Source organism: Neopsephotus bourkii, unplaced genomic scaffold, assembly GCF_033783945.1.
Source record: "Neopsephotus bourkii isolate Nb327-2 ecotype Australia unplaced genomic scaffold, CSIRO-AGI_Nbou_v1 NB_1768, whole genome shotgun sequence".
NCBI classification, from domain to species: Eukaryota; Metazoa; Chordata; class Aves; order Psittaciformes; family Psittacidae; genus Neopsephotus; species Neopsephotus bourkii.
In genome coordinates, this window is record NW_026902242.1 from 7508648 (window position 1) to 7523076 (window position 14429).

Sequence of the window (14429 nt, forward strand, 5' to 3'; positions counted from 1 at the left end):
CAGTTTTTCTCTCCACTGTTTTCCATTTCCACTTTTTCTTTCCACACTTGGTTCTACCCAGAACTGCAACTATTATTCCAATATAAAACAGGCTGCTTTAATACTTCTGACCCAAATGAATCCAGAAAATTTGGGCATACATTAAAGGAAAACTGAATTAGAAATACTTCTCCTGAACAAAACAAGCCCATAGAACAGCTTTTGATGTTTTAGGAGTTAAGAGTGTACCTAATCAGATTGTTCACCCTAGCAGCTTGGCCCTAAACTAAATATTGTCTGTTTTGACCAAGTAAGTAAATGGAGATCGAGTATTCTGGCTGATACATCTGAGAAGGCTTAAAAAGTCAGTGTTCCAAGGGGAGGGGAGAGGAAATGGTTAGGGCTTCCTAAAAAACATCACTCTTTAGCTTCTCAAGTTGCACTTCTTAAAAATCTTGGCTTTTACTCTGAGACTGAAGGCTAACAGTAAGCTTCAGGGGAGTTCCATTAACAGCCAAATAAAAAACACTCAGAAAACATGTATTTCTCCAAGCAGCTGAACCAATGCAGTCCTGCTTCCAATAGGTACACAGTTCCCCAGTGTGAAAACTGAAATATTTTAATAACAGTGTAATATTATTTAATAATATTTTATTTATCGAAACACATTTCTCATGTTTAATAAGGGATAAATTTATGCAGGAGCTTTGTCCTCAGGAAGGGCATTAGCTAAGTCTCTGTTTCCTCTCCCTGACTACCTACTTCTCTCTCCCTGGTGTGAACTCTGTAACTTGTACCTCATTCAAATTATGCTGAGAGTGGCCAGAGAGTTCAAAAGTTACTAGGGAGAAATTACAGACACAGCAAGATCACGTAAGTATATCAGTAACTAAAAAAAAAACCACAAAAATCAAACTCTTGTCATTTCTAACAAACACTTATGTGAAGGTAGCTGGAAAATAACTGTGGAGCCAGCCACAGTTCCCACTGCAGTATTTTCATGTTTTGATCAAACTGCCCCCTACCAGGACAAGAAAGGAAGGACAGTCCAGTGGTTAAGCTCCTGTCTCACACCCTGTGTATCATGGTTCAGCTCCCTCCTCTCCCAGAATTTATCTGTGACTGTAGTAAGGTAAGTTGGGAACAAACTGAAAAAAATAGAGCTAGGAACCTCAAACTGAATTTTCCAGACCCAGCTTTCTGATGCTTAAAGCTCATAATATGTGAGTACATGAAGCGTGTTAAAAACAAGAGTAACAGCACATTTGGCAGGCAACAATTGCATCCAGCCACTATAAAATCCCGATGACAAGATGTATCTAAAATTCCCTTCTCCCTTCACTAGACAGCTTTGTTAGGGGTTGTCATTTGGAATCCAGTCTCCTCTGTACACACTCCAGCAGCTCCACATCCCTCTGGTGTTGCTGTCCCCAGACCTGGACGCAGGACTGCAAGAGGGGTCCCACCAGAGCACAGCAGAGGGGGAGAATCCCCTCTCTCAACCTGCTGTTCACTCTGCTGGTGATGCAGCCCACAACATGGATGGTTTCTGGGCTGCAAGAACACCAGGTCACAGTGAACTTCTCATCAACCAACATCCTTAACTCCTCCTCAAGGCTGCTTTTAACTGATTTTAACAATTTTATTTAAGCTAAAAAAAGGAATCAGCTTATTTAATTCAATATAAATAATTATTATACATAAAAAGGGATTACCCACAGGAGACTGCACTAACTTAACCATTTGTTTCTAAAACTTTTCTAAAATTCATAAAGCTGTTTGCTTCTTGGTGCGAGAATATATTTGGACATAATACAGGTAAGCAGCCACAAACTGTAAAATGGAGAGGTGACTTATGATGGAAAGGACTAATACTAACAGAATGAGAAGAGACTGTTTAGCAGGTGAGAAACCAGACACCACTCTGTGTGCACTCTTGTGCAGTTTGACATGTAGTTACAAACTAATCCAAGTCCACCTGTGTTCAATAACAACACAAGTAATAAAAAAGTCAGGGAAGCACTGCCCACATCTGAGGTCTCGCACAAGGTTTATAAATCAACTTTACAAATACGTGTGGTTTCATTATGAATTAGGGCTCCTGGATGCAAAATGTATTAGAGAAGAAATGCACCGTTTCATAAGACAGCTTGAGAAAACCAACTTTGATAATATATGGGAGATTAGAAAAGCTCCATCAACAGACAAGCCATAATGGTCAGCCAAATGCATCTTTGTACAATAGCAAAATGGCTAACTTGTTCACAGGCATCTATCTATAAATGAATGCCTAACCTTCCTTTCTTTGCAACTGCCCCATGTTCATAAATAGTGCTTAAAAAGGAGAACTGGCTGAAAGAATAACCTTTGTTGCATGTGGGACTTTCAGAAAGATTCTTTTCTCACATTCCCACAAGTTGTTGTGGTGACCCCTAAAAACTGAAGACTACCTCGGGACACAAGTGAGAAGTTTCACAGATGACAGTCTCCAGAAGACTGGGTGGGCTACATGGCCCTCTCCACACCACTTACAGAAAAGACAGTATTTCCCCTTTTGGGGAAGCATTAATAAAGAGTTTTAGGGAACTGTTGGTATTTTACAACTCATAAGCACCTGTAGCTCTATCTGTAGCCAAGAACTGGAGTAATTTTGATGTACAGGCGATGTAGACAGGCTGTTACAAAGGGTGCCTCTGTAACACAGCAGCACCATTTCAATGCTGCTGGCCTTCCCTCCCCTCCCACTAGGGCAGGCTTGCTAGGTTCTGCCAAGCTGCAGAACCTGAGAAAAAGCAACACTGTGCTGCTTTTGTTCTTGTGAAGGGAAAGGAGGGAGGGAAATTAGCACTTTTTGAATGGATTAGGACTTGGAAGAGTGTCAGGAAATAAAAAAAAATGGGGTCTCATATCTGAACAGACTTTAAGAAAGCACAGTGAGAAAGAAGCATTAATAAATAAATGCCCCAGCTTCACCAGGGCATTTTAAGGGTCTCAGAAAGCCTTCTGAAGAAATTTATGATTTTAACAGAAGCAACATGACCTCTCTTCAGTTTACTTTTGTGCTCTACAAGGTGTTCCTTCCCAACTCAAAGGACTTGTATGCACTTTGCAAATACAATTCTATATGCAAACAGGTAAAATCACAGACAGAATCACCTCTTGTAGTTGATGTATTTTAGTAACTCATCCTGTCATTTAAGAAATAATATCCATGCAAAAATGCGGCAACTATAGCATACTCCAGATAGAAGCATCTAAACTAAGTACTGAATGATACTGTGCAATTTACAGTTTAGCCCACATGGAGCCCACATAGCTCTAGGTTTACTTGGAGAAGAAGTGGGGTGAGCATTACGTCTCTGTTACACAGTGTCAGTTTCTGCTTCCCTTCATGTTTTTCCTTGCATGAAGGTGTAGCTTCTTTGCAACAGACCAACCCCAAACATTTTGCCCGCCACTTGTCAAGTTGAAAAACAAACATTTATCTGAAAGGATAACATGTGCACAGGACAACTGTGCGCACGCCACTAGATGTTTCCAGCACACATCTCTATTCATGCACAAACCCCACTATGTATCAGCAGTGAGTCCAAGGTATTTAAGTTGTTGCACACACCCAGATACAAGACCTTCACTCACTAGCTCTGACACATTATGTAGCGCAAGTATGGCTTAAAGCCTACACATTTAATAGTTGCAAACAGGTAAAACCACAATAAAACTAATCAAACCAATTAGAAACCAGACAAGGTGCTATCTTCCCCACCCTGGAACAGCACTGCAAAACTACCAAGTGTGTGTTGCCCCAGCACTCTGCTTCACATGGTGGCTTTGACCTGTTGCTGGTATCTGTCCTAGGGCTATCTACTCCCCCCATGTAACTGTATGGATTCTTACCCCTTTCAGTCAACCTCACAAAAGATCCCTGCAGTAAGCAAGCAGAAAAATGAGAAGGAAAAGTCGTACGAAAGCGTCTGTATCTGCCCCCTAATGCAAGGAACTGGCATCACATGATAAACTCTACCATAGTCAAAAGGAAAGGCATTACAAATACGGACTACATACGGAACCGAAGCTCTCTAGCAGTCTAACAGATAAAACTGCTAGTACTGTTCAGGTTTCATTTTTATGTCACAGTTTTGCACAGCTGTGCTGGAAAAAAAAACTATGTAGATGTTGTCACCAAACTGACACACATGCAGAGGTGCCTGTAGGAGAGGGCTGAACTACCACCTGGCCCAACACCTGGGGTTTCCACCACATCATCATCACCATCATCATGTATTTCTTATCTGTCACGTACTTCAGAAGAGAAAACAGACAGCAAATGTTACTTTGACATCTGTTTTTAATCTATCTGGTGATCTGCCCACCAACTAAATGCCTACAAAACTAAGACTTGAATGCAGTAAGAGAGAGACAAAGGAAGACACGTTATACATCCTACATTTATTAATATAGCATTGTTATGCATAAAAAACCCCAGCATTTTACACTCAAATGTCTCAGTGCTTCTCTGCTTAAATCTAAAACCTTAGACCTAAACTATTCTATGATTCTGTGATGCACTTTTGCAGGGCTGAATGTTTCCTTACTTGGATCAGAATACTAAAGCAGCTTTCTGCAAGGTAGAATGGAATGAACTACGGAGTTTATACCTGGTCCAATGCCTTGTTTTTTCCCTATCCAGTAATACACTAGGCAAAACTATTTTACTTAGAGGTGCTCAAATCACATTTAAAGTAAGACCCGCTGCAGCCTCAAAACTGATTCCCCATTATGTTTGACAAAAATGTTCTAATCCCCCCCCATTCTTCACTTTTGTAATGTTCACATTTTCAGGACTAAAATCTTCTGTTGCTCATCCAACACGAGAGATGAATGTAAACGAATTAGGAGCACTACAAGAAATTTCACCTAGAAATTAATGTAATATAATCTGAAACCCCTTGCAAATATGTAACAGCAAATAGAAATAACCTGGCTAGCAGTTATTAGTGTCCTGCTTTGTATAGTACTCCATTAGTAGCCCATACAAGTTTTCCCTTGTTGGATCACCTGTTTCTGGATACACTGTCAATATTTACAATGTTCCTTTTTACCAATAAGCAATGATATTTACTGTATGGTAAATATCAATGAATCATCAAATGCTTCAGAAGAGACTTTGATCAATTTCTCTTTTAAGCACATAGGAAGTTAACTAAAAATAGTTGTACTACAATTTCTTACCTTGCAGAGTTTCAGCAACAGCCAGCATGTCAGGTATGCTGTCAGAGTGAGTTTTGCTTTCATATTTCTTTCAGGCAAAGAGGTAAGGTACATTTGTACCAAATCCAGCTCTTCATGGACAACACTACTGCCAGCATTATTAATATCATCTTCCCCACCCTCTTGCCTTCCTTTTTCCTCTTCTACTGAAGCACCCAAACATCTATTGAACTCCATTTTAAAAACGTTCCCCTCCTACTTCTCCACAAAGTCCTGACCTGTCCAGAGACAACTAAGGGAAGTTTTTATTTCATATCAGTAATGATATCCCCCAGTTCTCCAGAAGTATGCAGCCTTGTCTTTAAGCCAACCCAAAAAGTTAAGACTATAGTAGAACAAACTTTCTTTAAACTGCGCTGGCTCTTTGCCTTTCTCTGATTGAACAACCTCTTGAAAATGTGTGTACAGCTACAAGATAAATATAGCCCCAGCTAGCCTTGTCATACAGCACAAGAATACTCCTGCTGTTGCCAAGAGAGAAGAGAAAGATTCCATTTATTTAAAGAACAAGTCCTCAGCATCAGTACTCCCTTGTTCATTTGGAGGAGGGAAAAAAGATTAAAAATCTGTTATCTTTGAAAATTTTTTTTTGCCAACTGTGCTTCCTCAGAACAAGTCCCAATTCTGTGCAAAAAAATTATGTTCTTACGGAGGAGGGCTTTTTTAATTCCAGAGGCTTCTAGCCACAGTAATTCATTGTCTGTGATATCAGAGATGCCAAGCTTGTGAAGGCTACAAATTTCAAAAGAATAAATGAGGTCTTGCAGATGGACTACAGCCAAGACATTCTGAAACAATGCACAGCCCTTCCATAGGCCAAAATATGAAGAAAATATGCAAGAGATTAACTAAGTCATTTTTTACCTAAACATTAAGCAGCTCATCTATGCCTCGTGACTGCTGAAGTTTGTATGTTAAGAACAATTTTAAAGACCTTTAGCCTACTCTTAGTAACAGCTAGAAAAGACCTAAAGGTTTAGGTTTATTTCTACAAATTATAGAATTCAACAGCATCAACAACTGAAATACATCATTTTAATCAACAGGATTAACTTTACCAGAAACTCCATGCAGAAAGTTATGATTTCTGCGAACTATTTCACCCACCACAGAGGGGATGGATATTCAAGTAAAGGGAGAGATCATGGTGGTTTGCTCAAAAACTCTTCAAGAGCTCTGATGATTTGAAACATGGCCCTTTTTAACATGTGGAGGATCCAACACCCAAAGATTCCATCATCTTGAACCACTCTTAAGCATCAGACAGGGCAGTTATTCATTACATGCTTGACATCCAATTTTATGATCTTTAATTATATTAAGTATCACCTTGACCTTATTTCAATGATTTTCATAGAACTACCTCTGAGTTATATACCGTATTTTTAGAATGGGTGTTTCAGAACATAAAAGGTAAAAAAAAAGCTGCTAGACACCTGTATGCAGTCTGCCTATAAGAAATGGCAAATAAAATGCAGAAAACCTAAATGCATTTTTTTTCCCCTTCTGTGTTTTGCAAGGTGTCTGGATCACCTGCTTCCTCTGACGGGTACAGCTGCACTATTACCCTCTATTTTCATGTTCATACAAATTTGAGGAAGAGAAAATACAATTAATTACAGAGCCAAAACTTCCTATGATAGCTCTAATAATGCAGAACATCATTTGTATTCCTGTATGCAATCCTAAGTACAGATGTTGAAGGCAAACTGGCTCTAGCAACTGCAAGGGAACAGGATAGCTTCCCACGGTTCACTCTTCTTAGCCCTATCCCTCTGCTGCCAACATGTGCCTGCAATTCCCATATGATGACTGCTCTAATATAAACAACTTTTGAGTAATCTTCAGGGTAATGCTTATGGAGCTTCAAATGTCAACAGACAGTTACTATAGCCTTTGCACGGTAGTCTTCCCTCCATGGGGGCAAGCTAGCATGCCTCTCAAAGGTAAACTAGTTCATGTAAAGAAAAGTTTCACAACTCTTGCCTGCTCTCTTCTCACTACAGCCAAGTAGCTTACTGTCTTTGCTTGAATCCAATTGCGGCCATGCCAAAAGCCTGTATCATCATTGCTGCCAAAATTTTAAGCACTGTTATAGAACACTTAACATAGAACAAGGAAGGATAAATCAAACCAAAGAAATTTCAAGAAGCAAATGATGGAGCTAGCTTATAACCTAGAGCACTAGAACACTGTCAGTTGAGGGAAATTACAAGAGCAGCTGCAGATGACAAGTGCCATTACTAAGGTACTTTCAGTCTGTTCACAGAAAGATGTGACATTGCCACATACTGGCAAAGTCACATCATTTTCATCTTTTTTGCTTTTACCACTAAGGAGTTTATACATTAGGTATTTTTAGCCCCATTATTTCTTCTCTACTCTCTGCCATTTCTGATCGCAAATAATGACATATGAACCAACAAAAACAAGTCCGCTTAAGCTACTTTCTGGCCCTGGTAAGTTCAAATGAAAACATTTCAAGCCAGTGTTTTGCTGCCATCCTTGGACAATCTGTCCCTGACCTGTTAATACATTCACTACCACTGCAGCACTAGGTGGCTACAATCTCATGTACTTTAGAGATAAACATGCTGGCATTGAAATTGTCACAATTCTGTACTAACAAGTAACTAGAGTCTTGTATAGAGGAAGCCAAGAAATTTCACAAGAATGGGATTTTTTGAAAGGCAACCTGCTAAGAGCTAGTGACTTGGAATGTGAGTTAACAGAATTAGCAGACACAAAGTAACATGACATAATGCAGTTGAGAAGCTGTTCTAGCTACGAAGGAAAAATCGTTAACAGTAAAGTTAGGTGATGAGATAAACTGACATCACACAGGGAATCGAGTTGTTCAAATCTTACACTTTGCATGCCAGATTCCACAACAATAATTCTATGAAATGGGGAAGAGGACACTCAGGATTGATACTACACTTCCCACATTCAAAGGCTCCAGCAATTTAAAGCCTTGGAAATGCAGTTAACCTTGACTTCACCCAGAAGACTGCTCAACTTTGACATTCCCTCACAGGGCCCATATAGCTTAAATGGATATTCTGTGGTCATGTACCATATTAAAGTTCCAGTTCATAATGGTTTGTAGTAAATATCTAGTTGCACAGAGTACCATTTGAGTTTATATGGTTATAGTCCCTATATATTTACACTACTTACCTTACGTATGTAGCTGATATAAGCAGGTTTTAGATGAACAATTGATGGTCACAGGCTCTACTAACCCTCAGTCGAAAGGCCCACTGAAATGACAATAAGCAGTATTTTAAACTCCATAAACGGTTTAGAATCTATATAAATTATATCTTCAAACATGGTATAGCTCATTTCAGTCCTATCATGACTCCTTTCATTAGACTTAGCTCTAGCAACAACAGTGTTAAGCACTTTTTAGTATTAATGGTACCTAGGATATCTGCAAAAAATAACTCTATTTAAACCATGCCACCTCTCACTGCAAGTTATTCTATCATTAGCACAAGTGGAAATTTTCTACTTGCTTGCAGTTTGCTGTTGTTTTTTTTCTTTTTAACTGGAAGAACCTTTTGCATTCATTGTTATGGTACATACAGGGGAAAGACTGGAATAAACCCTTCCAGGATGAGACAGCTCAGGAACTGAAACAGAATGTGAACTTGCCTCTTGCTGATGGAAACTTCACTTCTTTACTAACTGCCAGAGTATTGTCCCTTCCTGTTCACAGTTAGTGACCAGGCACAAGTACCCAGTGACCACAAGCTTCAGAAATGTGAGAGAAACGCTTCCTTCCCACCAATAGAAGGGAACTTCTCAAATCTGTATCTTGGAACACTTTATATTTGCTCCCAGTATTTCCTCCAGGGCTGTGCTGGTTAGAAATCTGTTTAAAATGAAAGCCCAGGCTCCTCTTAATTTGCTTGACTATGGATAGGGAGGCATTAAGATACAGAAAGTTGTTTGAACATAGGAGTTTAATCACAGGTAAGAAGCACTGGTCTTCCATCCATCCATCCGTCTTCCAGTATTTCTGTAGTTAGTGAGTACTATCTCATGACTTGAGATTCCAGGACCTGCCATCCTCCAGTCTGCCCTAGTCCCCTCTCCCTCTACACTAAGGAACTTAACATGCCTTACAAGAATAGGATGGAGCTAACCTACTGGGAAGGTGCTGTCCTCCCAGACCTTCTCACTGACTTTTGCTAAAAGATCACAGTTTTGCTTTGTTGCATTTGACTTATGCAAAATTCTGGTGCTTCAAGCTGTACAAATAGCATCTTAGCTACCAGAAATCCTAAAAGGAGCTACAGGTCTCTGAGCATTTAAGACAGAAAAGCCTCCCTAATCTGCACAGTGGTGAAGGAATGCAGTGTAAGCAACTGGGTTTTTTGTGGTATTTGATGTATTATTTCCATCTGGCTGGACTATTTCCCATCGTACTGCTCTGAGCACTTCATACTTACTCACAGATGCATTGTGGTATTTAGAGGTGTTTTTTGCATGAGTTAGTCATTGCTGGATGGCCATCCATTAAAATGTCCACTGGGATATGAGCAGCAGACAGATGTCTGCACTGGAACTCAAGGTGTGATGTGTAAACACATCCAAGCTACTACCAGTTAACTAGCTTATATGCCAGTAGCTTTAAAGCTATGGGCTTCAGCTTAAGCTGTACAAAAAACTCTGAGGAGCTTTGGAATTAATCTGGTAGCCAACGTGCATGCAGATTCGTTGCCGCTGTCAGTGGGAGAAAAGGGCAGACCCCTACACACTATATTCTGGAGAATACGCAGCCTTTGTGCACATTGAAGCAGCATTTTTCTTAAGGGAAGAAATTGGATCACATTAAATATATGAGGCTTTCTCACATGAAGGCCTCTATGTCAACAGATTCAGAACTTTAGTTTAGCTAAATGTACATGGCCAAAACGTAGCATTTATATGATGTGCACAGATCACACAAGCCTTAAAAAAATCACTAAGCAGGAAATATTTAGAAAGAAAGCAATCTTTTTTTTTAGTGTACTGTGTGATACATGCTGCCTGGGATTGGGTCAGCAATGTACCAAGAATAAAAGTTCCCTGTACTCTCATACATCTGGTTCTTGTCTCAGAGTCTGAGGAGGTGTGAAAATGCCAACTGGATGTGCTGAAAGCTAACCAGGCTCCTCTGATCACCAAGGAAGTTCAGGTCAGGTTTCAACCAGCAGCTTGTGTTTTGGCATGGGAAGGACTATTCCACTTCATAGCAGGATGTGGACACTCTGCATTAGTCTTCTCTGGGATACCTCTGGACACCTGTTCCAGCATTCATCCTTGCTTCTAGCTAATCAGAAAGGCACTGGGATTTGGTGAGGAATGGAAGCAAATGTATGTTTGGTTTTCTCAATTTTAGATAGCCTTGAAAACGTTTGCTATGTAAGTCAGGAGAGGTGGAAAATGAGCAGGTTTTCACACTTGTTGCTGGAAGCCAGAAACCTCACCCCATTTTACCTCCTGGCCTGCTCCACCCTCAGCTACTCCATGCAGCCCTCATGCCCCAACCCTGGGCACACCAAAGCAGGGCCCTGAAGTTTGCTGATTGCCAAGGACACCTGAAAAAAATAAAACGATCTGCCATAGATGCCCACCTGTGCCCCAAAAACCTTACCACAGCCCAGAGCTGCACCCTCATGGACCCTCCCTGAAGAATCCCTGCATCGTCTTTTCTAAAGGATCTGTAAGAAGCCCAACCCCCTTCCACCAGCACCACCTTCATCAGGCCGCACTGTCCTACCCATAGCAAGGCGGGAGGATAAATGGCCCTGCTGCAGCAGCAGCTGCCGCCATCTTGGGGCTCCACCATCTCTCGAGGACTGGGTGAGAAAAGCAGCTTGGCGCTTCCATGTCCTTCTGTAGCCTCTACCAAACATGGGGACTCGGTCTCCGTTCCAGCCGGGCTGTCACTCCTCAGTGAGGGTCACCAGTTCCCCTCATAGAGTAACCCCGCGGCGGGCAGGGCCCTTGGGCCGCGCCGCTGTAGGAAAGGCGCTGAGGCGACGGGAGCACCACAGCCCTGCGCGTGGCGCCGCCCGGGCCCGCCTCGCTGCCGTGCCCGATGGAAGCTGCGGGGCATGAGGGCCCCCCTGCTGAGGAGCGGCGGCGGCTGCTTAAGGGGTGGGAGCCACAGAAGCCGCGCAGGTAATTCCCGAGGAGCGGAAAAGAGCAGGGTTATTGGGGCCGAGGCTGATACCGAGAGACACTAAGAATTGGTGGTTGCACCAAGAGCATTGCTGCTGCGCACTGTCCGCCGCAGGTGGCAAACTGTTTCACAAGGACAAGTGCTCCTTAATGTATTGATTGGACTGAGGCCTTCTCATTTTTGTTCTCATGAGTGTTATAAATTGAGACCACAACGGATCATAATCCAATTAAAATTTTATTAATTATAGCAAGTAGAATATGAGCAAAAACAGCGATGGACGACAGGGGAGTCTGCGCTCCGCCAACTGCCGTGCTGATCAGTTCAAACAGCCCCCTTTTTATACATCTTTACTTCCGTGTTCATGAGGTAGTGGAGGTACTCTGCGCATGCTTCAGTTGTTGTTAGGGGGTCGTTTTCTGCCTCCTGGTGGTCGTTGAGGCCGAAGTAAGAAGTCTTCCTCTTTTAACCCCTCTACTCCTATGTCCTTATATGGAGTGGTTTGTCTTATTTCTGCCAGTTCCTGGAACATCTTGCAGTTATCTTATGTTAGCATAAGCGGTCTCTGGTTTAGTTGGTGTAAGCGTTTGCGGTTATCTTATCTTGCGTAAGCTGTGTCCGGTGGCTATTTGCATAAGCGGTTTCATATCTTTTGTTGCCTAACCTTTATTTTGGGCTTAACATATATCTTAATAAACAATACCCTAGTTTATAGTTTCTCACATGAGTGTTAATTGTTTTTTCTAGATGATGTGGTTCACAGCTCCTGCTAAAGGCTCATAGGAAGGTGGTGTTTAGCTCTTGTATTGGAATGATGACTAATGCATCTCGGGTTGCACCAGCTTTCAGTGTATTGGTGTTCCACCATGGGAAGATTGGTCTTCTTCCTTCCCTTTCTGCAGTTTTCCCCTTGAAAGTGTTAATGCATGGGTACAATTGTACTAACATTGTGTTGCTTTAAAAAGGCCTTGTAATTGAGTGACAGATGTCTATGAGTGAATCCATTTAAATATCAATGTAAGACTGAAATTACTGTTTAGGGTCCTGAATTAACTGTCAAGTGAAAATGCAGTGGTGCTCATCACCACACAGTCAGTTTGAAGTTCCTGAATTAGAAAATACACTGTAATGCCATAGAAGTTCAGGTATCACTTACACTGTATGTCTGAATGTAAGTGAACCTGAAACTATTGTAGAATACAGGTTAACAATAGTTTTATAGTAGTGTAATAACATTCTTTTCAATAGTCCCATTGTGGTAATAATTGACGTAACTTACTGTGTTGTACTAATGTATTCATAAAGATTAGAGTTGTATAGATATATTTAAAACATGGATATAGAAAATTGAAGTGAGAAGTGTGGGCTTTTTACTTGAATTGATGCATCTTTATTTTGTTAAAGTGTTGAATTAGTTGTAAATATTCTTTTAATTATTTTCCCACAGTTAAAAAGACAAGGCAAATATAATGTGCACATAAACTTAGTTGGCATAAAGCTTCAGACTCTAGTCTGGGCACTCTTGTACCAGATTTAATTTATTTTCTTTATTTCTTCAGACAGTTGAGATTTATGAAGAGGTGAAACCTGAAGATGGGCTTGGAAATTACTACTTTCTTCGAGAAGTTAACCAGCTAACTTATGAGGCATGCTGAAAAAGGTAGGGGTGAGCTTCTGTTAAACAATTAGGTCAGGACTAATTCCTCAGAGAGGCCAGAACTTCCGTTCTTAAATACGACACTTCTCAATGCAGTAAGTGGCTATGTTTAGAAACTAATCCACTTTCCAAATCACACACACTTGATATTGTATTCCTCAGGGTAAGATTATAGTAGGTAGTATTTTGATCTTGGTATTCTGAATCTCCCAGTGCTGACTGACTGATAGGCTGGGTTTTCCTACACAGAGAAGAATAGAGAAATAATGACTTTTGCCTCTATGAGCTTCTGATATAGGCAGAAGGGTTGTTTTCTATTTCTGAATAACAAATGTGCAGTGCTGGTAAACAGTGATTCATTAATGTCATGTGAAACAACAAAGTGATGTTAATTAGAGACCAAACATAATATCGAATCCAAGTGACTTTAATATGTAATGTAGAATATGGTACCTAAAATATAATACATAAAGCATATGTACATCAGATATGACACATATGAAAAATAGTTAACAAAATACATTAAACAGCATATAAATGCATGTATTTTAGTTACATAATAAATCATAGATGTACTAAAAATTTTATTAATCTGCTACTCAGACTTTTAAATGCTACCTGGTTCAGATTTCTGTCCTATTCTTGAACTTAATAAGTTTGCAAAACCCTTCTTTCTAAATGTGTATGCACACTAGTTATGCAGGTGTGTGTATGTGTATATATATATATACACACACATACATATATGTATATATACCAGGACTGTACCATGCATGTGTGTTGTCCGTCCAAGAATGCAGCTAGTCTTTATCCTTTTCATTAAGTGGAAGCCAGAATATGTAGCATTGTTCTCTCTTAAATATCCCTCAGGTTACCTGCAGCTTTACTGTGCATTCTGTGCATTTGCTGTAAATGCTGTGACTTACTTAGAACAGTGAAATGTGGTAAGTGAAGCAACATGTTACTGTAGGACTTGTTGCCAAGTTCCCATCACTTACATTTGACTGGAGTACCTGAATGCAGTTTTAATACCTTGCTTTTGGAAAGAACACTTGTAGGTCTGCTATTTCTTCCTACATTTTTCCAGACATTTATACTACTGTGAGCTTATCTATACTCCAGTTCTGTAGAGTGGTGAGTGAATGATGAATTCTCTCCTTTCAAAGCAGTAAATGGAATTTTATTAAGTATACTCGGGTACTTGGTCTATGTGCTGGGAGTTCCTAAAACACCTCTGAAGCGCCAGTGAACACTGCATTAAAAGAAGGAATGCCAAGGATTTATGTCTTTAGCAGAATATAGCTTTTTAAAAATATCTTTCCAGCCATCTAACAACAAAGGGGA

General features: G+C 40.4%; 2 protein-coding genes across 2 annotated transcripts in view; both read right to left on the reverse strand.

Moving 5' to 3' along the window:
* Nucleotides 1–5792, reverse strand: part of ARHGEF4 (Rho guanine nucleotide exchange factor 4) — a 215410-nt gene extending 209618 nt beyond the window's left edge. Inside the window, exon 1 of the mRNA XM_061378902.1 lies at nt 5212–5792. Coding sequence (XP_061234886.1) covers nt 5212–5427 — 216 coding nt within the window. The 5' untranslated portion in view covers nt 5428–5792. The remainder of the gene's footprint in view (nt 1–5211) is intronic.
* PLEKHB2 (pleckstrin homology domain containing B2) overlaps nt 1–14429 on the reverse strand; it is a 472273-nt gene that overhangs the window by 268458 nt on the left and 189386 nt on the right. The gene's annotated exons all lie outside the window — the stretch shown is intronic.